Genomic DNA, 27,162 nt, shown 5'->3' with positions numbered 1-27,162 from the left:
TTTACTCAGCATTCATCTTTTTGTTTTCAGTGAAATTATTGATTGTTCAGAAAATAATCAAAACTTGATAAAGTTCTACTTACAAATAAATCTGTTCAAATGTAATGCTTTTTAATTGTATTAGTTTGCATGGATGTCTGTCTGCCTATGACAAAATATAGTGTTTATATGTTTAGATTTATGTTTGGATATGAAAAAAAAAATTTAAATGACCGCCATTTAGTTAATTCCTATAATTCCCAATTTTGAATATACCCAAAATTCCCGAGCGAAAGTTCCCGTGGAAAGTTTCCGGAAACTTTCCACCCCTTTGCAACCCTATCTGGAAGTAGTACTGTCACCTGCTCTAATAAGCAAGGGAGGCCACCAAATCATTTGATTGAATCTAATCACAGACATCAAAGAAAGAGTACGAACGAGGTATAGGTGACTCTTCACAAATTCCTTATTGCCATCAACCTGCAGATGACGACTGAATAAAACTCATTTGTCACCATGAATTTCTATGGAAATTTACCCTTTATGTGCTTAAAGATATTTCATATTTTTCTCAAAAAACTCTTAAGTTCTTTCCGAAAATAGAAATTTTAAAAGACTGACAAATGTATAATTGGATTTTTTTTTTCAGTTTCAGTAACCTACAGTGCGTTCCAAATTATTATGCGAATGATATTTTTCTCAGATTTTCCTAAATAGTCGATGCAAATGACAGTCATTATAATTTTCAAGTCATGAACCTTAAAAGTATGATTCAAATTTTATTGAACAAACCTCCAAATGATAACGGTATTTTTTTCAAAAAAAAAAAACTCAAAATGCACCGTTCCAAATTATTATGCACAAGAGTTTCAAAACATTTTATAGGTTTTAAAGAACTAAACATGGTGATTTGTTGAATTTGCAGGATGTGAAGGTCATATTTAGTGAAATCAAAAGCTATTTCAATCAAAAACATCTTAACAGGCCAAGTTACATGTTAACATAGGACCCCTTCTTTGATATCACCTTCACAATTCTTGCATCCATTGAACTTGTGAGTTTTTGGAGAATTCCTGCTTGAATATCTTTGCAGGATGCCAGACTAGCCTCCCATAGCTGCTGTTTTGATGTGAACTGCCTCCAAACCTCATAGATGTTTTTCCTGAGGATGCTCCAAAGGTTCTCAATAGGGTTGAGGTCAGGGGAAGATGGGGGCCACACCATGAGGTTCTCTCCTTTTATGCCCATAGCAGCCAATGACACAGAGGTATTCTTTGCAGCATGAGATGGTGCATTGTCATGCATGAAGATGATTTTACTATGGAAGGCACGGTTCTTCTTTTTGTACCACGGAAGAAAGTGGTCAGTCAGAAACTCTACATACTTTGCCGAGGTCATTTTCACACCGTAAGGGGCCTACCGGCTCTCTCCCCATGATTCCGGCCCAAAACATGACTCAACACCTCCTTGCTGACGTCGCAGCCTTGTTGGGACATGGTGGCCATTCACCAACCATCCACTACTCCATCCATCTGGACCATCCAGGGTTGCACGGCACTCATCAGTAAACAAGACTGTTTGAAAATTAGTCTTCATGTATTTCTGAGCCCAGTGCGACGGTTTCTGCTTGTGAGCATTGTTTAGGGGTGGCTGAATAATAGGCTTATGCACAGCTGCAAACCTCTGGAGGATCCTACACCTTGAGGTAGGGCTGCTCGATTATGGCAAAAATAAAAATCACGATTATTTTGATTGATATTGTAATCACGGTTATTAAAGACGATTATTCATTGTAGGGATGCACCAAAATGAAAATTCAGCCAATTCTTTCAACATTACATAAACAAAACTCCCAATTGTGCTCCTCAAACATAGCCTACAACTAAAAAGCCACACAAAATAAATAATCAATAAAACCTTCGAATCTAAGAGTAAAATTTATATTTTACTAGGGATGTGATTGTGAACCATTCATTGATTTGTACTTCGACTTATAAGAGGAGGTAGGCTATGAATCTACAAAAAGATCGACTTATTGCCTTTTTTTTTTGCAGTGCACGTTGAGTTGCTGTAAAAAAACTACACCACAGCTGACACCGTAATGTTCAGACTTCAGAATTTGCATTAGAGCGCTGATCATAAAAATTAGACGCTTTATTTAAATGAAGTCCATGCTTAGGTGCTGGTTGTAACTTTTCGTCTGTAGACTGAAACTGACGGAGGGGGTGCGTCTCACTGTATATTTGCTCTTGTCGCGCAGATAGTTTGCCGACATGGCACAATATATTCAGGCTCGAGAAATGCAATCAGAAAGCGGAAGCCTTTCCCCTCAACAACGTTAACGTGCAGGAATCCCCGACTATCATTTTACCCGTAAAGCCATAGAGCTTTTCTGCGCGGCGGCTCACACCGGCAAGTTCTCACAGTGAATGACACCGTTACCCACCGCCATCACAGTGTCTCACTCACACCATGTTTCACCGAGTGAAACGCTGCTTCAATCGCGCAAGGCTTTTGTGTTTCGGTGTAACATCCTGGACGAGCGTTTTAACTTTATGCTGAATAAACAATTGCACTGGAATCGCTGAAAGCGACTGTGTTCGGGCGGGGGCGGGGCGGAGCGCAGGTGGAGACAGAAGCAAGTGCCCCTGACTGCAGCTCGCAGATCGAGGAGGAGCTAAATGTGGGCTGGTCTAAACGTTTCGCTCGAGCTCGGGGGCGCCATCTGGTGGCGCAGATCCGGCAGCACATTCTCAAATGTCAATACAATACAGCAGGGGTGGCCAACCAGTCAGAGACAAAGAGCCACATTTTTTACTGTGTTACTGCAAAGAGCCACATCGTACACACGGGTACACACAGTGGCGATTCCAGGAAATTTTGACTGGGGGTGGCCAAGGTGGGCCACAGAGTTAGAGTGGGGTGGCCATCGCACCCCTGAATGAATAGCATGTGATATGCTGTACAACCAATTCAAAAATGATTTATAATCCCAAATGCCCAAATCCTGTTAGTATCCATTGTAATGTTTGTCAGAAAACTAAACCCCTGAAGGGGGGTCTGGGGGCATCCCCCCCCAGAAGATTTTTTTGTGTTTTTAACATGTAATCTAAGCATTCTGGTTTCTCGCGAAGATAATAAAGGAAAAAGTCAATATTTATTTCAGCTCAGATGAATAGTAAAATTAGCAAGACAACATAACTTGCTAGCAGCCAAATGCCTAACAACTGGACAGAGGGACGGATGACCACTAGCTTTTGACCAAATATCTTGCTAAAAAAATAAACCTTTATTTATGAAAGTCTGCCCTTGCTAAGAACATGTTACACTCGCTAACTACAAACTTTAATTTTTTTATTCAGATTTCAAAAATCTGCTGGGACACGTGCCTATACACATGCATGGGTGGCACGCATGTCACAAGCACACTTATGCTGTTTTCAAGACCTTTGCTGACCAGAGACCAGTTCTAGTGGCCACAGTCCTACCATTAATTTAGTAATTGAAAATTGCAAACTGATCTCATATCAGTGGATTGGAGTGTTTGTGTGATGAACTTGGCAACTACCTATCAAAAAAAGTTAAGAAAGAAAAAAAATACATATCATCTCTGAACTAGGATACATATCAGGAAAAAAATGTAATTAAAAAAATAAAATGAAAATAATAAATAACATTTGAACTGGGGGGGGGGGCACTGGGGTGGCCAGTAAGATTTCAGGGGGGGGGGGGGGGCGTTTTTATTTTCGCGGGGAGCTTGCACATGCATGCACAAGCATTATTTATTAAAAAAAAAAAAAAAAAAAAAAAAAACAGGGGGCCCCACACTAGGACTTGAAACGGGTTGGCCACCCCTGCAATACAGCACAGCACAATGACTTAGAGACATTCATACTTTTAACTTGTCAAATGTCTTTATTTACCATGAAAAAATAAAAATAAAATAAATAAATATAAAAACCAGACACATATTATTTTGTACACTCAATTATATTAGCTAAGTCAAATAAACCAGACAGAAGACTTTGCATCATTGATTTTTTTTATTTTTACCCCAGGCAAAAAAAAATAATTGATCTGTTAAAAAAAAAAAAAAAAAAAAGTTTTAGCCTAGCCAAATACATTCCTTAATCTTCCAACCCTGTTCCCGGTTTCCAGTTGGTCAATTTCCCAGCGTCTATAAAGGAAACAGATTGCAGTTCTTATAGGCACAATAACAATGCAAGATGTAAAACAGATAATTGAAATAAGTGGAGGGATTACGCTTTAGTCTAGCAATAGTTGACTGCAAGACTAATTAATCACATGACCTCTCACCTGTAGCCCTCCTTGCACTCGTCGCCGTTTCCTGTCCTGCAATCGGTCTTCTTCAGACCTTAGTGATTTAATGACAACATACATTCACTATGAAAACATTCATGTTGGTCTGTTGACAGTGAGTAAAACTGTTTTTTTTGTGATTTGATTCAAAAGTGTGATATTCAGGGCACTTACGGCATGGGGAAGTTCTGCAGGAGAGTGAGACACCACCATCTCCTAATTTGCAGCATGCTTTCCTTTGAAGAAGGAAATGCAGGAAGCTGATAATATGTTGTAAAAAAAAAATAACACCTTGTACACTAAGCATAATGTGTCACGATTTACACATACCTCGCTGAAATCACACTTGGCCCCCATTACAATGTACAGAGTGTACTGTAAGTCAAGAGGAACTGGTTAATATAATGTCAGGCGTATTCCCAATGATACATTTTCAATACAAATTAATGTGGTTTTAATGTAGCAAGCACATTTTTTTACAGACAACAGCAATGCTATAACATACTGATTAGGTCTTACCATCAAAACAATGTTGTCAACGCAGAATTCCAATTTCAAAATGTAATGCACTATGCAAAGAGTAAGGCCATGCATTAAATGTTGATATTGGAATCCTGTTATTATGCCTTATCATACTCTAATTCCAGTGAATGATTTATTGATTACCTTCTTTATTTCTCTGACATACTATAGGGTAGAAACACACACAAATATAGCGCATTAGTTACTGTTTTTATAAACCTGGATATGAAATATGATTTTTTTTAAGCATTGCAGTGAACCTACCTGACCAGAGAAAATCAGGACACTGACAGTCAGTCAGTCAGACAGACAGACAGACAGACAGACAGACAGAAAGGAGTTCTTAAAAGAACTGTTGGTGTTGTAATGTGTGTGTTATGTGGTGCTATGTCGTTGTGCAGTGTGCGTGTGCGAGCTGTGGTAAGATGTCGATACAATATACAGGCAAATCTGGAGGGGAAAAGCAAAATTTAAATCAGGTTTCAATGTTTCACGAAATATATTTCACCAATGTGGTTTAGAGAATATTACCATGATAAGCCCGAAATATTGGAGTTTATTTAATTGTCGTCATATGTGGACGCCATGCACAAAAGGGTTAAAAAAAGCTGAAAAACACTGCCTAAATGCTATTATTCAAACGACCTCATGACATAATGCAGGCCTATGCATGTTACTAAGTAACATGCATAGGCCTCATGTACATCGCACTGTACAGCCCTGCCTATGCATGTTAACTTGCATGAACATTTTAATTATCAACTTGTTGGTCTATCCATTCCATACATTAGTTTACAATGTACACGAACAGAGAGCGGCAACTTACCTCTAGGCAGAAAAGCGTGCAGTATTATGGACTCAGACGGAAATACGATCTCCCGCTTTTTTGCTTAAACATTTAGACCAGCCCACATTTAGCTCCTCCTCGATCTGCGAGCTGCAGTCAGGGGTTACTCGACAGAAGGGTGCGCTGCATTTACTACACATGACCCGGTGTGCCGCACAATAACCGTTTTATTACGATTATCTTGTTTTCATGATCGAGGGAAGCCAAAATTGTAACCAAAATCGAAATTCAATTAATCACCCAGCCCTACCTTGAGGTTCGCGGGACTCCAGAGGCACCAGCGGCTTCAACAGCATTTTAGCAGCTGCTCTCCTAATCCGATGATTTTGTCTGGCAGAAACCTTCCTTATTATGCCTTTATCTGCACAAACCCGTCTGTGCTCAATCAGCCACAAATCTCTTCACAGTACGATGATCACGCTTAAGTTTCTGTGAAATATCTAATGTTTGTCCAAACCTTGTCCAAGGTATTGCACTATTTGATGCTTTTTGGCAGCAGAGAGATCCTTTTTCTTTCCCATATTGCTTGAAACATCTGGCCTTCCTAATAATGTGGAATGTCCTTGTTAAGTAGATTTCCTTTGATTGGGCTCACATGGCAAACTAATTATCACAGGTGTATGAGATTAATTTCAATGATCCAAGGCATCTTGAGACACAATATCATACATGAGTTTAATTGAAAAACAAAAAATAAAAAGTTTATGACACTTCAATCCAATTTGCATAATCATTTGGAACACGGTGTATACAGTCATAAACACAGTTTTTCCTGCCCTTTTTTCAATTTAATCAACCATATCTATACGGTTGTTGTTATGTTTTGATGTTGTTTTCCTTATTGTTGTGTTTTGTGATTCGTTTTCGTGTTCTTCTATATTTTTGTTGTGATTTGTTGTTGTCTTTTATGATTTGTTATGTTTTATGATTTGGTTTCATGTTTTACTATTTGCCGTTTTGATTTGCACTTTAGGGCCACTGGTCTAAAGAGACTCCTAGGAAATATTCATGACATTTTCAAATTTTTCCTCTTATGATCATAAAGGACCTGAACAAGCATAAAATACCATCAATGAAAAAAAAATTATGTATTTAGTTATTATTAATGCCTTTTCCCGGGTTTGATTTCTGGGAACTTGGACAAATCAATTGATGACAGGCAGACCAGAACCTCCTGTGTTTCCCAAACGGTACTAAATTATTTTAACATAGTCACAAGTCAAATTTAATATTTTTTAACACTTAGTTTTCTTTTTTTTGTTGGAGTGTCTGATACTGTGGTATACTGTTGGTCATTGCCTAGGAGTTGCTTGACCTTGTGTTGTTGGGACTTTCATATTTGTACTTTCTCAGATTTGACACCATCTGCGGTGATGTGACTGACATTCAACTGTGTTTTGTTTCAGTAGTGATAGACTTTAATGGTTTTGTGTGCAATTGAGGCGTTAGAATGTAATTCAATTATGAGATACATAAAGATTGTACAGGAGCTCTGGACCATCTGTGAAACCTGGGAATCCCTTGGCTCACTGTAGTTCTAATGAACGTTACTCCACCAGGAGGAAATCTGCATTTGTTGGGAACTATTTTCAGTGGTGGTATAATCCATATTGGTGTTATTGACTATTTGAGGCCGCAGAATTATGTATGAGTCCAAATCAACCACAGTGTGTCTCTTGATGAATGAACATGTCATGTTATCAGAATGAGATGACATGAGTCAATTTGAGGCATAATAATTTTATTTTCCTAAAGCAGTTGCTTTACAGTGGCTACAACTGTAAAGTTTGTGAAATTCTCTCCATAACTTTCTCCTCCTCTCCTCCAGTCTAAGGAGGACCAGACCCAGGTGGTGTCCAACCTGAAGACCATCTCTATGTCCTCCAGCAAGCTGCTTCTGTCAGCCAAAGCCCTGTCCACTGACCCTAGCTCCCCCAATCTCAAGAACCAGCTAGCAGCAGCAGCACGGTAACACACATATCTCTCAGTCTCTTTGTTAGACAATCATTTTTGAAATGCTTATCCCCCTTTAATCTCTGAGCCTTTGGGTCAACAGGGCAGTTACAGACAGTATCAACCAGCTCATCACCATGTGCACACAGCAGGCCCCAGGTCAAAAGGAATGTGACAATGCTCTGAGAGAGCTTGAGGTAACAACATCCATCTGTCATTCCTCTGAAATCAGCAGATTGAGGATATGTCCACGGTCCACCCCTACATGGGTATATTGGTAACAGTATCTTTTTCTGTGCGGTTTGGCCATTTGTCCACGGGCAAACATCAAAACTGGAGAGTTCTGAAAACTCCTGCCAAAGTGGAGGTTTAGGAAACCCTGTGTTTTTGTGCATGGGCACTCAATGTGCATGCTCACAATGTTCCTGTATGGTGTTTGACTTGACACATTATGGCCACCTACAGTACTGGCCTGCCATCATTACCTCAGCATTTTCAATGGCTTTATGTGTTGTTGTGTCAATGGAGTTATTGTAAAACACCACCGTGTGCACAGGAATTCTTCTGCAAAGGGGGCAGGGGGAATGCATTGTTTTATATATCTGTATAGATGTGGACATGGCCTAAGAAAGGCCTATCATTTCCAGCAACTGATTGGGACTGGTTTATATCATGACAACAGAACTTCCATATTATAGCTCTAGATTGTTAAACGTTTGATGTTAATTGCTTTACATGAGCAAAGATTGATCCTGTCATGTGTGCCTTTTAGCTTTGAATCTACTCTTACAGCTCAGTTCATATATAATAGCATCTGAAACAGCTGTATTATAAAAAGTTATTATAGAACAAGGACTTAATTATAGTATGTAGACAATACAGTTGTCTTGTGAAATTCAGCTATGATGTGCTGGTGTTGTGTGTATTGTGACTGTTGTGTCTGTGTGCAGTCTGTGAGGGGGATGCTGGAGAACCCTACAGAAGCCGTCACTGAGCTGTCATACTTTGACTGCATCGACAGTGTTATGGAGAACTCCAAGGTAAAACACATGTTCCTGCCGCTTGTATACTGGAAATATTCCAGTCAAACACTTGAGTCCTGTATTTCCAAATACTTATTGACAATTTCTTGAAGTAACTGTAATATTTTAACTGTGATATGGAAATAATAATAGGGACATTCTGAGAATTTTATTTTGTAATGCATCCATCCCTAACCCTCACTCTAACAGTTTGTGTTCTTAAAGAAGCCAAAGTTCTCCAAATGTTGTATTCTATTTTTGATGCAAGCCTTTATTATTTGACAGTTTTCAATATCTTGTGCTATCGACACAATTCTGTCTTTACGAAGTGTTGAGGCTTGATACCCACTATAGCTTAAAGTATCTTTCTGTTTGTTCTTTGTTGGTGACTTTTTCTTTATTACAGTTTGCTCAATGAACAGGTTACCCGCGGGCTCTTAAAAAAAAATGCTTAAAGAGAGAGTCAGTATTCTTGAATTGAGGTTGCAAGGGGTACTTATGTGTAGTTGTTCTGTTACCTTATGAAGATGGTTGTCAGCACAGACACTAAATGGAGTTAGGGGAAGACATCTCTGAAGCAGAAGTCAGCATTGTAGTGCTTTCTCTACATTTATAAATGCTTACCTAACTAATAAATATCGGTTCAATGGTTAGGTTATTGCTCTTTAGCACTACAATCACTGCTTTAGCTTGCCACCAGGCAGCCTTTATTTTTACACTACTCACACATTTACACAATTGCATTTAATATAAAAAATACATATTTAATATATATTTTTCACTCTGCTTTAAGGTTCATCACAGGAGATGCTTATGACACACACCATTGTCTTTTATATGAAAAGGTTGGGTGGTACTCCCTTAAAGAGAGACGTGATGCACATTGGCATATTTCTATTTACAAAGCCTTGACCGGGAAGCTTCCTCGTTATTTAACAGAAATGTTGCAAATTTCAGATGGGCTTTATCAGACCCGCTCCACTGACATGCTCATGCTTTATGTCCCACAAGCCCGGTCTGAGCTGGGAAAGACAGCTTTTAGCTTCAGTGCCCCCGACTCCTGGAACAACTTACAGCAACAAATTAAACTAAATACCTTCATATCCTTTAATCAATTTAAACAAACTATCTCAAATCTGCCAAACTCTACCTCTAACTGTTTTAATTAGGCTATATTGTACTTTCACCCATTTAATTTCATTTTAATTGCTGCCACTCTTCACCACTATGTAAATGTTTCAATTGTTTTTTTGTTTTTTCTTCTCTTCACCTGTTGTTGTGTATTTGCATTGAATATTGTGTATGCATTGTTGTTTTTCCTTGGAATTTGTTTGAACTCGACACCATTGAAAATGAGGGTCACCCCTCAATTGGTCTCTCGAGGATAAATAAAAGTTAAATGAAAAATTAAATTAAATAAGGCCTTAAAAGTATTGCATTTTGTTGAGTGATTGGATTCAATTTACATAGGTCTAACAAAAATTTTTGACAGCTTTCTTAGGATAAAATCAATACCGCAATGTCCGAAACATGTTTTTCTGTGTTTAAAGGTATAATTATTGACTTTGTTTGGTACATGACTGGATGTTACGACAGCCTGCTAAGCAGCTTACAAGTGGTAACGTTCTTGACCGTGGAATGTGTGTGTGCACGAGGCGGTCTGCGGTCGAAATGCTCATCATGAGAAGCATAGAAAATACAGACATTGTCCAAAGTGTTTCTCTTATGTGATTGTCTTACTTGTTGTTGGCAGGTCCTTGGTGAGTCCATGGCTGGAATTTCCCACAATGCAAAGAACTCAAACCTACCAGAGTTTGGTGATTCAGTCAGTGCTGGCTCCAAAGCCCTGTGTGGTCTGACTGAAGCAGCTGCACAGGTAAAAACCCTCACTGAAAGTGACTTTAACCTGTTAACAGTGTGACATCAAACACAACTATGCCATGTGTACCCAGGCCTACTGTCAAGGGCAACCTACCTCCCTATGCCACCTGGGCACTGGAGGGAGGGGGGAATAGGGAGACCCTTGGAGAAAAAGAGAACAAGAAAAGACGAATGAGAGAATAATTTGTCGGCTTTGCTTAGTATTACTAAAACAAAATGATAGTCCGAAGATAATCTTGTCCCGGAAGGAGGAAGACGGACGGGGTGCCTGGGTCTACCTAACCGGTATGTTCAAGTGGGTACATATGCAACCTATCTTTGGAAATCTTTGGTATCTTAGATTCTTGTTTCCCTTGAGAAATTGATAGCTTCAAGGTACAATCACAAAGGTAGGTAGAATCAACGCTTCTCCTAGACCACAAATAAAAAGAAGTTTCTCTGTCTGCCGTTTTATCACTTGAAATTAGCAGGTGGATTTAAATTTTCACCTATTTTCCGTCACAACACAATAACTTGTTTTCGGTTTGCCTTGGATAGGCGTTTTAGGCTTAACAGGATTTTACAGGAATAGTAACAGGATATTGAGTAGCCTGGCTAACTGTCTTGTTTTTGTTTGTAATATTTGCAGTTGTCAAACTTCTGATGTAAATGTGACCAGTATTGTGTTGATCCCCTAGGCTGCCTATCTGGTTGGAGTCTCAGACCCCAACAGTTCAGCAGGACAGAAGGGCTTGGTGGATCCCGCTCAGTTTGCCCGAGCTAATCAATCTATTCAGATGGCCTGCCAGAACCTGGTGGACCCATCCTGCACCCAGTCTCAGGTATGTGCTGACATCATCACACTGCTGGTAGGCCTTGTTGGTCTCTGTTAGTGAGTCTTCATGTTGTTTAATCTATCTTTGGTTCTCCCCAGGTGCTCTCTGCAGCCACCATCGTGGCTAAACACACCTCAGCCCTATGTAACGCCTGCCGCCTGGCTTCCTCCAAAACTCCTAACCCTGTGGCCAAGAGGCAGTTTGTCCAGTCGGCCAAAGAGGTGGCCAACACCACTGCAAACCTGGTCAAGTCCATAAAGGTTTGTAGTTCAAGTCTTTTACATCAGTGCATCAGCAGCCTGTAGGCGTCTGGGAGTGCAGCGACTGAGCTCTTGTTACTTGAGGGCAGTTGGTATAGCTCTGAAATTATTAAAGCTCTATTAAACGTGGTTATTTGGGGTGACTGTGGCTCAGGTGGTTGAGCGGGTCGGCCGATTATCAAAGGGTTGGAGGTTCGATCCCCGCCCTGCCACCTGTGTCATAGTTGTTGTGTCCTTGGGCAAGACACTTCACCCACCTTGCCTCGTGTGAATGTCGATAGTTAGCCTGCTATCGGTGTATGAATGTGTGTGTGAATGGTAACGTGTAAATGGGAACAGGTCTCCCTTGAAAAAGAGTCTCCGGACTCAATGGGATTTACCTGTATAAATAAAGGTTAAAAAAAAAAAAAAAAACATTGGACACTGAGTAAGAAAACTATTATTTCCTCTTAGGAGTGTGTGTTACCAATCAATCAATCAATCAATCAATCAATCAATCAATCAATCAATCAAACAGCTTAATTCAAGAGACTCGAGGTCCATTTCCACATACATGACTGGTAACGTACAGTACTGAGACGAGGATTAGTCAACAGCATAATAATAGAATTATGAGAATCATTCAGACAACAGATACATTTATACATCAGATTTCTCAACAGAGCATGGAAAGTATTGACGACAACATTACAAAACATTTCACTTGCACTGCACCACCTTGGTTTATCTGAGCAAGATGCGCATACAACCAGTGAAAGCAACCTGTAGCTTCTGGATGCTCGCCTTCTCAAAGTTGACTCACGAGGGGGCATTATAAAGAGGTGTACAGTTGGCCCTAAAGAGGGTCACCTTAACCCTATCTGAACAATAAGAGAATTTCCTAGCCAGCGTGTTAGCTTGTACATATAACATACGTCGCTGTCTATATGTCGTCATCATCATCATCACACTTCATTTGTAATGATGTGTCCCAATTATTTAGTTTTACAGCTGACAGACATCACCTGCCCTGACAAAAAAGCTGCTAAAATAAGGTCCTTTTCCCCTGTAACCAGTTCGCCACTGGTTTCACCCTGGCAAGTTACCACCCAGAGTCGGCAAGAGAGCAACGTCATGACGTCACTGTAAACGTCTGTGTACGTCGCTGCTCTCCTGCCTAACGCTAAAGCTAGCGCTAGCTTTAAAGGCCCTGGCAACCCAAATTCACTAAATCCTTGGAACTATGTTATTTGGGGGACAAACTGAATGCTAATATGTATATGAAAGATTTTAGGAATATCTGTCAACCCCTCGCAAAAATACTGTCATGTCAGTTGGTCGACCATTTGAAAAATCCTGATTCGAATGTAGCTTTAGATCTCTATCTTCACACGATTCTAAAATACATTGGACTACCAGTTTGAAAATTTCTGATTCGAACTTTGGCTTACGTCTCTATCTTCAGTCGTCACACGTTCTAAAAAACAGTTCTATACAATCTCTCTTGTGCAAGTTACAGACTGTCTCTTTGCGCCTAATCCTACACTCAAAGCCCTGTCTGAGCGAAGCAGCGCATCACCTGGTGAAACACTGTGATGGTGACGTTCACAGTGAGACCTCACCGAGCCGCCGTGCAGAAAAACTATGTGGTTTAAGACTCAATGATCACCGGGGATTCCTTCACGTTAATGTTGTTGAGGGGGAAGGCTTCCACGATCCGATTGCATGTCCCGAGCCTGGATACACAGAGACATGTCTCCTAACTGACTGCGCGACTAACTGTTGAGTGAAACAACTGCCTCGCTCCGTTAGTTTCATTCTACAGCCGACACGGACATGGACAACGTTTAAATAAAGGGCTATCTGAAGAAAGGGCTATTTGATGAACATTGTCCATTGCATGAAAGAGTTAAATATCACATACTGTGTCCAGTGTCCACCTTACAATTAATTAACATTATTTTGCTGTATATAAAGCACAATGTACATTTTTACCGAAAATGGTTTGTTCTGAAAAAAGTTTGTTTCCTGTTGCCACTTGGTGGTGCTAGTCAGACCAGGCAAAAGTGTTATTATTAGCTTTTTGAAATATTTTCCCCAATAAGTGCTTGTGGGTTTCAAAACGTTTGTCAGATGCACCTCGAATATTGGAACTTTGTGGATCTAGGGGATTTCTGAAAGTGTTAGATGATTGGAGAAGCTAATCTTTGGAAGGAAAACTTGAGAACAGTTTTTTTTCTTCTATGAAACCTACGAACTAACCTGAAACTAGCAACTGAAATTCCCTTTGTAAATTGTTTTAATTTCTTCAGCATCCAAAAAGGCATTGATTGACAATTAGGCAAATTACACCCATTAAGGATTACAAATGATGGCAGTGTTAAACACAATTGTTACACATTAAAGGTGAAGTAAGCGGTTTATTTATGTTAAAGCTCCCATATTATACACTTTTCGGTTCTATTATACACCATATTATATGGTCTTAGTGGTCCCTAATACGTTTTTCTTTAATTGTTTGCTGAAAAAAACTTTCAGATAATTTATTGTACTATGCTGATGTTCAGCTAATCTCACAATGGCCTATTTTTTAAAAAAGAGTTGCAGGTCCCCTCGTAAATATACAATCTTTGAGCTCTCCCCGCCCCCTGTCCGGAAGCGAAGCCAGATACGCCTCGCCCTCTGTCTGTCAGGGCCGTGGACCAATAAGAAATAGGGGTGTGGGCTGCACAGTGGAAGCTTCTGGCTTTACGGTTTGTGAGGTCAGAAAAGGGGATAATTCTGACTGGAGTGTTTTTGGGGGGAGGGGTGGGGGTTTCAGAAAAGGGGAGAGTGAGAAAAGGAGAGATTGTTATTTTCTTTAATATTTTGGCAGTCTCTAGGCACACCGTGGACGCATGGATATGTTGGAACACATTTAAAAAGTGCATTTAGCATAATATGGGACCTTTAATATAAGTGTTAAATCGCTATTTATTCATACAGTGATCACTTACATAATGTGCGCGTTTCATAAAGCCGATCTCTCAGTCAGCTGCTCTGCATCTAATCGGCAAATAAACTTATTGGAGGATCCCGCAATTTTTATCCAATCACAAGAGAGAACGCTACAAACCGACACCCGTCTCACTCATGGTCTCACTGCCGGTGCATGTCAGAGCAACAGATAAGTGAATGTTTATGCGCTTAAAATGGCGGAGCAGGTAAAAGTCCTTCCCAATGTCTGTTTTGATGGTTTTTATCATGTTTTATCACACTTATGGATCTGAGATGATGCTAGATAACTCGCTGCTTGAAGACCACAGTGCATTAATGTGGTGACGTAGGGATGAGCGAGGGAACTGCTAACTGCAGTAACTGACAGGAAGTTAGCTAAAAGAACCATTCCGCTTACAGCACCTTTTAAATAAAAAATTTGAAAAAGAATAATGATAGAAAATAGTGAGTTTATTTTTAAGGAAAGTATGAAAAGGAAAATAAGTTTGTTCCCAATAGATAATCTTAATTATCTATTGGGAACAAACCCATAATCAATAGTGTTCAATTTTGTGTTCACTTGTGTTCTTGCCTCATTTGAATGCTGTCTTTTTCTGTCTAATTTTTTTAATTGAGTGGCAAAGATGACAACAGCATTGACAACCTAAACAAACAACAATGATTGTCTTAGTCCTAAAACACAGGGCCGTCTCTTGGTCTAAATATGATTCTAGAGGCAACTTGTGCCCGTCTCCTTTGTGAAATCTGCTGCAACTGCAGTTTTTGCGTGATTTTCAGCGCTGCAAACTCATCCCCCATAGCTCCTGAGCAGTTGGAAAGAAGTTTCCCCAGAGAAGGGACATTTGCAAAATGTAGTGGTCTTGGATCAGTGCCACCACAGTACTGGAGACATATTGTTACAAGCAGTGTACCGTAACCACTGATACAATGCCATTCCCCCTGTGCAGGCATTAGATGGAGCCTTCAACCAGGAGAACAGAGAGAAGTGTAAGTTGGCCACCGTCCCTCTGATAGAAGCTGTGGACAACCTCACTGCCTTCGCCTCCAACCCAGAGTTTGCCAGTGTTCCTGCTCAGATCAGCCCTGAGGTATGTCCAGACATCAACTAGTCAGACCTCACCTAGTCAGTTCAATCACAAATGCATTAAAATAACTTTCTGATCCTTAATAAATAATACGTTAAATAATCCAATAGCATGGCAACAGTTAAAATATTTGACTGCTATTTTCTGACTTTTCTCTGTTTTGTGCTGAATAAATGCAATTGAGTCAGTCAAGTAATTGCAAAGCACTATTAAAGGTTTGTTATCACCGATAACATTAGGGTTAAAAATTCCCTTTTATCGGAATTCAACTTCTGGGAAAGTTACTATTCAATATTTGTTGTTCTACCGAGTCACTTTCATCCTGCTTTGCATTCCCCCTACCCAGGGTCATGCAGCTATGGATCCCATCCTATCTGCAGCTAAAACCATGCTGGAGAGCTCCACCGGGCTAATCCAGACTGCACGCTCTCTGGCCGTCAACCCCAAAGATCCCCCCAAGTGGTCAGTGCTGGCAGGACACTCGAGGACTGTGTCTGACTCCATCAAGAAACTCATCACCAACATGAGGTAAGCTCTACAGCTGCGTCTACCACTGGTTCAGGCTGTTATCTCCTACTCTAAAAGCCAAGACACACAGGGCCGACTACTGACCGTCGCCAGAAAATGGAGTCTGCCGATTCAGTCAGCCTCATTCTCCCGACACGGTCAAAAAAGTGAGAAGAACACACCGAGCCGACTACCGACTTGCTGTACGTTCTTCGCTTGCGTGGGATGACATTAAGTAGGGTGTTATCATAACGTAGGCTGTCATTATAATAGAGAGAATGCATGCTGCAGACACACACACACACACACAGAGGGACACACTCACACACACACACACCTGTCGCTGCTCCTCGCCCAAACTACCTCGACTATTTCTGAAAACATGTGAAAACGTCATGCACGGACAACCTAATGCTGTGTGCTGATTATTTTTAGCCTACATGAAAATCCGAACATTCTCCGATTCTATCGATAGCTTCCTAAATCATGTTTGACAAAAGTGAAACTAATATCTGCTCCGCGGCCGTGGCAGACCAGAGACGGGCGAGCCCTCCACCAATCAGATTGCTCCGGCTGAAAGACTGCCCGACGCCGATTGAACATGTTGAATCGGCTGAGTCATCACCGAACACACCAAACTGATTTCTGTCCCCACCCCCTCCAGACTCTCTGACGATGTCCGACGCCCGATTATCGGCCCGGTGTGTCTTCGCCTTAACATGACTGAGAATTAAAGGGTTATGTCAGACTAATTGGCAATCCCGCATTTAGCAGAGACAGTTTCCTTACCACATTTATTGCATCATAAATAGCTCTGTTTACTCGTATGCAAAAATAAACAAAAGAGTGCTATGTGCTAAGAAAAAGTCACCATATTATTATAAAGCCGATAAGAACAGGAAGTTAGCGCTTCACAGCCCTGCGTGCAGCGCACTTGTCGATAGCATCATGTCTCCCGTGTTAGCAGTTAAATGCGGTGAAAACAGAGGACAGAGAGCTTGTCATTTGCAAAAGCCTACTTGTAACTGCGCTCACACTAAAAGCTATATGAACGTTAGTTGCAGCCGCCAGTGATACATTTCCAAAGTAGCCTACTTCCGCTCAGGCAGGGGGCGGCAGTTGAGTAGGCGGTCCCTAATCTGTTTACACTACTCACTGAATGCGGACACATCGGACACAAGCGACGTAAACCACCTCCGAATGTGTTTTTAATGATCCGATCTCAATGAGTCTTCAATGCGTCTTGAGAGTGTTTCCACCTTTAGTTAGAGATGTCCACTTGTGTTTGGATCACAGAAATCAGATGTTTATGCAAGCTGGAAACAGGGTCAGAGATGAAATGGGGCAGAGAGGGGAATGATATGCAGAGAACGACCATGGGCCGGATGGCACAGACGGCACAGACCTGTGGTCTGCTGCTTCTGAGGACTGAGCCTCTATGGGCGGCCGCTCTAACCACTACACCTCAAGCGCTCCCCAATGTGCACAATACTAAACGTAGCGTTGCACGCTAAAATGGCAATTACATCTCCAGCTTGGTAATTGTCTAGAGGAATGTTAAGACTGAAGGCTCCCTAAAGTTTTAACCTTATAGACTTTACATTGTGCTTGTTTTTCTTGTCTATAGACTATTCGGCTGGTCTAAATGAAAACTTCTCCCTATTAGCTACCTGTTAAGTAAATATTCATAAACACAAAATCATTCATCCTTTGCAGACTGAACTTAAGACATATGCTTGTTTTATGGTTTTTAGTTTGGTCCCACATTGCTTCACAATCTCCTAATATGCTGCACGGATTTGCACGAAACTCTTAGCAAACCATCCTGGGCCATACCTGAGTCTCCAGCTACACATTGGTCAACGTAGTGTCATTTCCATCAGGCGGTGCGGCTTGTTTCAGTGCGGCTTGGTTTGCTTTTATTTGCATTTTTCCACTGTCAAAAGTTGGGTATGTTCTCAAAATAAACAAGGGGAGCTGCTCCTCTTTCATTGAGTTAATCAGCGGGCTACACTGGGGGCTATTGCCGCCCGGCATAAACCCGCCTTCCAAGTAAGGGTGCAGTCGCAAGTGGATCTAGATCTAGCGTAACTGTGCTGACTCCAACCGGCCACACATTACACCTGTAGCCACAAGCAGGTGGCACTACAATCGACGAGCCGCAGGTGCCGGATTGCGTTGGGGGATTGAACCCATTTCATACTAGCAGTTCTAGTTATTATTGTTGTTATTATTATTAATATTATCATTATTATGATGTAAACCTTCCAACTGGTGTTTCTGTGCAGAGAAAAGGCTCCTGGTCAGAGAGAATGTGATGACGCTATTGAGGTGCTGAACGGCTGCATCCGTGAAGTGGATCAGGCTTCTCTGGCTGCCATCAGCCAGCAGCTAACACCCCGGGAGGACATCTCCATGGAGGTAGACACACACACACACACACACACACACACACACACACACACACACACACACACACACACACACACACACACACACACACACACACACACACACACACACACACACACTCACACACTCACACTCACACTCACACTCACACTCACACACACACACACACTCACTCACTCACTCACTCACTCACTCACTCACTCACTCACTCACTCACTCACTCACTCACACACTCACACACTCACACACTCACACACACACTCTGTCTCTGTAAACCTCCTGTTAAGTTTTTAGAGCTCTTCACACCAAGAATTCATTTCATTTTCATTTAACTTTTATTTATCCTCGAGAGACCAATTGAGGGGTGACCCTCATTTTCAATGACGTCGAGTCAAAACAAATTCAAAACAACAATACAAACAAAATATTCAATGCAAAAACATCAAATACACAACAAGTGAAGAGAAGAAAAAACAAAACGATTGAAACATTTACAGAGTGGGGAAGAGTGGCAGCAATTAAAAGGCATAAAGTACAATATAGTCTAATTAAAACAGTTACAAGTAGAGTTTGGCAGATCCAAGATAGTCTGTTGCTCGTAAAAATGGATCTGTGAAACTTGCCTGTTTAGCTTCTGTCTGTTACAGAAAAGTACATGTGATATTGATTTTAACACATGCTGTGTCTAACAGTGGAAAGTGTAAAATAGCCACAAGACAATAATCATGGTCATGTGACTTGAGCCACAAAAAAATGTGTATGCTCCTGATATTCAAGTCCATTATCTTACTATCTCTTGTGGATGGGAAGGACAATGAAATAAGTGTCTGAGATACTTTTCCATAAAGGAGCAATTAAAAATCTCCATAATTAAGTCAGTTGCATCAGAGGATATGTTTTTCAATCACTGCCATCACTCTCAGTATGACTGATTTTGCATGTATGCTTAAGGGATGATATAAAAGAAGCTCCAGCGTTGTATACAGAACACTTTTTCACAGTCTTATTTTTTAAAGTCAGCAAATTAAGGAGCATAATAGATGGAGGTTCAAAGTAGAAACTGCTTTGTCCCATACTGTAGACAGCCTCCATGATACATTTGCAAATGCAGTCTGTTGTTCAGGTGAATTCCCAGGTACTTGTAGTCCTCCACCACCTCCTCTTCTCATGGGATGAATGGAATGGAAAACATCTCAATCTATTAAATGTACTGTATGTCTGAGTGAAGGTATACTAATGACTCTTGTGTATGTATGCTGCAGAATCTCCATGAGCAGATGGCTGCCTCAGTCCATGAGATCAGTAACTTGATTGATCCTGTAGCTGTGGCTGCTGGCTCTGAGGCCTCTCACCTGGGACACAAGGTAGAAGACTGGGCGGTGAACACCCACACAGACACACTGCTGGAATATCAATGTTCCCTGACTGACCAGGGCTTTTCTGGCTTTGATTCACCTTTGGCCTGCTTGTTGTCTTACTGTATTATTTTTATCCTTACAAACAGGTGTCCCAGATGGCCAGCTACTTTGAGCCACTGATCATGGCAGCCATTGGCACAGCGTCTAAGATCGTCAGCAGCCAACAGCAGATGGCTGTGTTAGACCAAACCAAAACTCTGACAGAGTCCGCCCTGCAGATGCTCTACACAGCCAAAGAGGCTGGAGGAAACCCCAAGGTACTTTATAAAGACCTTATAGAGAAACTGGTAGGGAAACTTGGGCAACAATTTAATTGTAAAGCAAAAGACCAATAATATGGTTAGGTCAAGAATGCAATAATATAATGATTTAATGTATTGCTTCTTTCGAACTTTGAGTTGTCAGGGAGCTCCTCAAACAGAGAAATGATCTGACCTTTTTCTGATCAGAACATTCAGAAAGTATTCAGATCCCCTCCCTTTTTCACATTTTGTTATGCTCCTTATGCTTATTCAAGCCAAAATCATTTACATCTATTTTTCCCTCAGGACCCCTGAATGACTACTAAAAACCTGAATTGTAGGATTGTGTTAGAAATAAACATGTATTGATATCAAAATGTATCACATTGACTTACCTATTCAGACGTTTACCTTGCACTGACAAATGTAATTTGCTGTAATCCAGGATAAGGCCTTCACGAAATACAAAACACTGCTGCTCAACTTTTTACACAGAGACAAGATCATATGAGTTTTATTTGACCCTTGTTCTATGGTTCATTCTCATAACTAACACTTTCACTAGTCTACTGTTTTGTTTTGGTTTATTGGATACCGGATTTTATTTAGTTGTGGTCATGAGTCCATTGTGTTCTATCTTGACCCAGGCAGCACACATGCAGGAGGCCCTCGAAGAGTCAGTGCAGATGATGAAAGAAGCAGTGGATGACCTGGGGGCCACTCTGGCAGAGGCAGCCAGTGCAGCGGGGGCTGTGGGTGGCATGGTGGACTCCATCAATGATGCCATCAATAAGATGCAAGACACACCTGAAACTGAACCTGAAGGCACATTTGTGGACTATCAGACCACCATGGTGAAGACAGCCAAGGCCATAGCTGTCACTGTGCAGGAGATGGTAAGACATTTGAATTAATAATCCAATAAACTACTTAGGCTAGGTTTTTAAGATTAAAATCAAGTCAAATATAAAAAAATAAATAAAACATAATGGATTGGATTTATATAGCGCTTTTCAAGGCACTCAAAGACGCTTTACAAGGTTCCAGGTTCCATTCATTCACACACAGTCATACTGGTGGTGGTAAACTACCATAGTAGCTACAGCTGCCCTGGGGCAGACTGACGGAATATGATACAATTCTGACAAAAATTACTCATAATGTTGAGTTCAGCTAAATTGTCAAGCAATTTGGTGAAAAAAAAAATTTTTATTTGATGAAATAAAAGGAATACTTGGGGAGATATAGATGTAGAGTTCAAATTGACAATTGTTTAGGGCACTTAGAAGTTGCCTCACAATTGAATGGATGTTCTGAAAAGATTATGCTCTGTAAAATTTACGTGCAATGTTTTTTTTTTTTTTAATTGGGAAGATGAAATTGAGATTTGTTATTATAAACCACACCTTCTTTAAACAGACACTACCAACATTAGGAGATTACTAAGGAATGCCCCTAGATTGTCCACACCAAATCTCTCACTCTATGGGGCAGATTACAATATAAACAAATCTCGCATTTGTAGCAAACTTTTTTTTAGAAAACTATCAACTATCAAACTATCTGTGGTCAAAAGGACTTCCTGCTTTTTCTTGTTTATAAAACGATAGTTACGTATATAACTATGGTTCTATGAATTCTGGATGATGTGCTTTGGCACTGGATGCTTCCATCTTGCGCATGTACAGGTTGAGTAATTATTTCAACAAAGTCACCTGTGACACCTAGGTGACCAGAGAATATTCCAGAAGTCACTAGAGGATCTTTTCCAACTGGATCTTCTCGCGGAATCTGAGAAGTCTGAGTAACAGAGACCTCTGCCAGTCTTTTTCAGATTTCATAAAACCGTAGTAACTATCGTTCCATTTCATTCTTACTGACCGCTAGAGGGGGTGCTTTAGCACTGGGTAGCGCGGAGGAAATTTCCTGAAGGAAAACCCCCTTTAAGGCAGGTGATGTAGCTATACAACTGGTAGAGTGGCACTTAACGGCACTCTATATGCGTTCAAGACCACATCAACAATCCAGTGGAAGAGTCTCGGTTTGGAAAGGGCAGCCCCCTTCCTGCAGCCCCCATAACAGACAAAGAGGTTATTTGTCTTATGCAAGCTGTTTGTCGCTTCAACATATGCCTTAAGCGCCCGCACCAGGTTCAGCGGGTCTGACATTCTTTCTGCACCCCCTGGTGAGCCTGGGGGATTGAAAGCAGCCAACTTGATTGATTGGTTTACATGATGGGAAGACAATTGTTTGGGCAGGAAGGATGGATTTGGCCAGAGCACCACTCCTGACCCAACTCAGGCCAGCTCAAACATGCCTGGTTCACTGACAAGGCATGGAGTTCCCCGACACGTTTTTCAGTTGCAAGAACAAGAAGGCAGCTCTCCTGTTGTCCAACACAGACTGCAAAAAGTGTAGTATCACTACCCCTGAGCAAGTCTCTGGAACTTCGCCCTGTGCCATGCACCACTGTGGGAAAAAAAAAATTTCCACCTGTTTCCATAGAGCAATCTAGTGGAGGGTGCCCTTTTACCAAAAATTATACGGACCACTGACTAGTCGCAAGACGTCAGCAGTGGGTCCTGGCTATCAGGGGCCACACACACAGCCGCAGACGCTCGGGATTCGAGTGCCATATGCGTCGGCCTACCTGACTCAGAAGGTCCTGTCTCTCGGGAACCGAGAACCAAAGGGGACAGTGGGTCGTTTCTTCGGAAGCAAATAGATCTGCCGCTGCCTTGCCATACCTGTGCCAAATCATGCCTATCATTTCAGGATGGAGTCTTCACTCTCCGAGGGTCGGTTTTTGGCGAGAGAAGGTCTGACGCAGTCTTCCAGAAACCTGGAACAAGGACAGCCCTCAGGCTTAGAAAATGAGGAATGCCCACGTAAAGAGCCTTTGCTTAACCTGCAAGCCCGTCTTCAATCTGGTGCCCTCCAGGTGGTTGACGAGGTAGACTGTGGAGATGTTGTCTGTCTGGACGAGAACATGCCAGTTCCTCAGAACTGAAAGGAGTTGCCTGAGTGCTAAGAACACTGCAAGGAGTTCCAGTGCTAAGAACACTGCAAGGAGTTCCAGCACAGTTGACCGTGAGTCCAACCCGGACATTACCTACCCCCCCTGCTGCTAGGGGCCTTGGGGGGGCGGTGGCTGGGGGCAGGACCTCTTGGCGTCCGAAATGCGGACCGTGGCGCCGTGTTACAGAGCTGGTCAACATGTGCTGAGAAGCGCTGGCCCCTTGATTGTCCTCCTGAACGTGGTTGAAAGCAATTGGCACCGGGTACCACAGAGGTCCCCGGCCTGGAATGAGGCAGAGGTGTATGTCGCAAGCTTGCAAACTGCTTTCTAGACTGGTCAGCCTGTATACTTCGCTCCAGTGCCTGATGAGTAGCTGGCCCAAACGTCTGGCCTGGCAACACTGGAAGAGAACGGAGGGTTTGTCGACACACGTCCTACAGGGGGAACTGGCCAAACCAGCCAAACCCGGCGGCGCACCAATGTAACAGTTGACATTAATCTGCTTAGCTCCCTCGTCATAAACGGCAGTCGGTATGAATGAATAGAACTGTATTTTTTCTTCTGTCAATCATACCGCCACCATGTTACCAGGGTTGCTCATATTTCTTGGGAAGCTTTTGCACATGTCCAGCCATTGGGCCAAATTTTTATGTTTCTCGCTCATTCCAGCTTGTGGTTATTTGAACATAAGACAATTAATATTGAAAGAATAATAAACCAGAACAAACACAGCAAGGATTCACACCTTTTTGCTGCTTGAACGCTTAATGACACACTCAATGTTGTCAGAATGACATCACTTGGCATTTTTAAGTGACACACTATCTCAACATAGTGTGGTGGTTATGACCATTTAAAGTTGCTTCAGGACTGGGATATTGGTATATAAATTCAAGGTGGAGTTCCACAAAAGATGTATACAACGTGTGGAATAATGACCTAAATGGTGAATTACTCAATGGTATTATCTTTGTTTATTTAGTGATAAAAAAGTTGCAAATTCTTATGTAATTAGTATGTAATCAGCAGGATAACAGTACAATGTCTGAAAAACTGCAATTCCTCAATAAGGAATTACTGAAATGAATACAAATATAGAATAAAAATATTTCAAATGTTCAAATCCATTGTATCCTCTTGATGGTGTTGCCATCTGGCCTTCGTCTGTGTGTCCACTAAAAGACCACTAAAAATAAATATAAGTATTCCTTTGTCCCTGCCTCGATTCGAGCAGTCAATGCTGCCAGCAGCAGGTAAATGTTGCTGATGTTGATTTTGATGTTGCTGTTGATGATGGCGATGTTGGTGATGGCACACTGCACTTTAAATGCCGCTAATGATGATGATGCTGCTGACAGCACATAGCACTTTATGCCGGCACTTAATATCTTGGCACTTTTTTGGCACTTTATGACTTTATGACCTTGTGGTTACATTGACACTTTAATGTGTTAAATTTGACTCTACTACTTGCACTTTATGCCCAGGTTTGTGTACATGCTGTGGTGTTTTATGTCTGTTGTTGTCTTGGACTGTTCGTATGTTTTAAACCACTACCTCCTCGCTGTAAATCAACTTGCCCTCTTGGGACACTAATAAAGACTTTGAACCTTGAACTTTATTTATTAATTGAAGAATATATTAGAATAATATATAGTATATTATCTTTATTGTTGTACTTTTCATTATTAATCTACCTAGTAAAAAGCTGATAAATGCTTGTGTTGTGTTACTACTCAGCTAATTGGTTTTCTCATCTCTCTTCAGGTGACCAAGTCTAACACCAACCCTGATGACCTTGGAGGATTGGCTAACCAGCTGACCAATGAATTTGGAAATCTGGCCACTGAAGCCAAATTTGCAGCTATGACTGCAGAGAATGATGAAGTACATAACCCAGCCATACCACACCAGGCGCTTTTGGGAGACACTTTACAAGCCGTGCCAGCTCTGCATGACTCGCTTTACTGTTTCCAAGTTTTTAATTAGATTTGTCTTTTTGTATGTTTCCAGATTGGTTCTCACATTAAGAAGCAGGTTGGTGAGCTGGGCTTCAGCTGTACGGGCCTAGTGACCAAAGCTGGGGCTCTGCAGTGCAGCCCCAACGACTCATTCACCAAGAAGGAGCTAATAGAAAGCGCCCGCAAAGTCTCTGAGAAGGTTACTCCACACTTTTTTATCCAAATCTTTTTTTAACTTTTACTAAAATGACAATAGTGAAGAAATGAGGGAATGAGAGATGCAGTAAATGTCCCTAGCAGAATTTGAAAAGGGAATGTAACCGTTAATGCATCTGAACCACCAAGCCAAGGGTGCACCGCCCCATTCACTACACATTAAACAATCCCTACAACATACTTACAATTAATTTACCCTGGACAGTTTTTTATACCGTTCACTGCAACGGTCAGAAAATAAATTCTGTTTTTCTCTCAAAACTTTTCTTTTGTATAAGTTTTGTTCCTGTTTTAAAATGTAGTTGATTTGATTTCAACTTTATTTCAACTGGCAAGTCATTTTTTACATTCTTATGTACAATGGCTGACTGACAAGTGACATAACTGGCTTTATTTAAAAATGTCTAACCTTTGCCATGATGGCATTGCTAGATGTAAACATTAACTTGGGCTCATAATAGAATTGTGCTTCTTCTTGCAGGTGTCCCATGTGTTGGCCTCCCTACAGGCAGGTAACCGTGGCACCCAGGCCTGCATCACAGCAGCCAGTGCTGTGTCTGGGATCATAGCAGACCTGGACACCACCATCATGTTTGCCAGTGCTGGATCTCTGAACAGAGAGAACGCAGAGACCTTTGCAGACCACAGGTATTCTACAATCAGAAAATATTAATGAAGCCTGCATGGTTACAAGACTATTGCAATATGAAAAAGAAAGGAAAAGTATAACAGTTTTGGTATAATTCAAGAAATATTAACAAATTGTTTATCAATCATGTTTAATCACCATTATTCAAATTTTTGAATGATTTGTTCAAACAAAAAACAAAATGGAAAGAATTTTTTATTTAAATGTAAGATTATTTTTTGTGCATTTTGCACTTTATTAGACAGATTTGGAGAGACAGAGTTGAAATGGGGCAGAGAGGGGAGGACATGGCGTAAGCCTCTAGAGGGATGCTCTAACCAATCACAAGTGCCCCCGATTAATTTATTTATCGAGTATGAATCAAATGATGACAGTCACATTATGTACTATGACTCAGAATTATGTGACATAAAATGAAAACTGTGTGCCATGTAAGCGCCACATAAAAGCTACCAGTTGTCAGAGCTACGGAAGGAATGCCCTGCCCTGAGATTAGAGATCATTGTGTTATTGGCTGAAAAAATCTGAATGTGTCTTACTTCCCAAGATAATCAACAATATCTGTTTTAGCTTTCACTATATATAAAATATTTGGTATTGTTTACGATTATTTCCCATGTTGATGTTGCACGTTGAATTAATGTAGTCTAGAACGTCTGGTCAAGTGCTGTTTGTTATAGACTTTGGATTTACTTTTTGGTAAATCCAATATTCGTTAACGGTTAATTAACGGTCGCGTCTTTCTTTTGTTATACTAAAATGACAAAAAAGTGTTTTTTTCCGACGTTTTGAGAGAATCTAACCGGACAGTTTTGACTCTGATGCTTAATTCACACTTGGAAGTAATCCTGGTCGTAATGGACAGCTATCGCGGCAAATTTTAGCAGTTGAACTTTCAGCGGTGAGTCCAGCGTTCCGTGACCGCCTCAGAGTGCGTCCCACTCGGGTACGGAGTGGTGAAAGCTGATGATCCATGCTAGCAAATACTGACCCTGGTAGCGCTAGCCAAACAGAGTTATTTCCTTTTCTTTAAAAATGTCATCACTCACCCAGGCAGACCCAGAGCTTTCCATCTTGA

General features: G+C 41.1%; 1 protein-coding gene across 1 annotated transcript in view; it reads left to right on the top strand.

Annotated features, from left to right (window-relative positions):
• tln1 (talin 1) overlaps positions 1-27,162 on the top strand; it is a 172,170-nt gene that overhangs the window by 105,599 nt on the left and 39,409 nt on the right. Inside the window, exons 31-45 of the mRNA XM_080046831.1 lie at positions 7,497-7,636; positions 7,725-7,818; positions 8,572-8,661; positions 10,397-10,519; positions 11,202-11,345; positions 11,438-11,599; positions 15,523-15,663; positions 16,007-16,188; positions 18,456-18,588; positions 19,842-19,943; positions 20,084-20,254; positions 20,887-21,135; positions 25,026-25,145; positions 25,272-25,418; positions 25,917-26,083. Of these exons, the coding sequence (XP_079902957.1) occupies positions 7,497-7,636; positions 7,725-7,818; positions 8,572-8,661; positions 10,397-10,519; positions 11,202-11,345; positions 11,438-11,599; positions 15,523-15,663; positions 16,007-16,188; positions 18,456-18,588; positions 19,842-19,943; positions 20,084-20,254; positions 20,887-21,135; positions 25,026-25,145; positions 25,272-25,418; positions 25,917-26,083 (2,165 nt within the window). The remainder of the gene's footprint in view (positions 1-7,496; positions 7,637-7,724; positions 7,819-8,571; positions 8,662-10,396; positions 10,520-11,201; positions 11,346-11,437; positions 11,600-15,522; positions 15,664-16,006; positions 16,189-18,455; positions 18,589-19,841; positions 19,944-20,083; positions 20,255-20,886; positions 21,136-25,025; positions 25,146-25,271; positions 25,419-25,916; positions 26,084-27,162) is intronic.

Source organism: Ammodytes marinus (assembly GCF_949987685.1).
Source record: "Ammodytes marinus genome assembly, chromosome: 18".
Lineage (NCBI taxonomy): Eukaryota > Metazoa > Chordata > Actinopteri > Uranoscopiformes > Ammodytidae > Ammodytes > Ammodytes marinus.
This window is presented reverse-complemented; position numbering and strand designations above follow the sequence as displayed.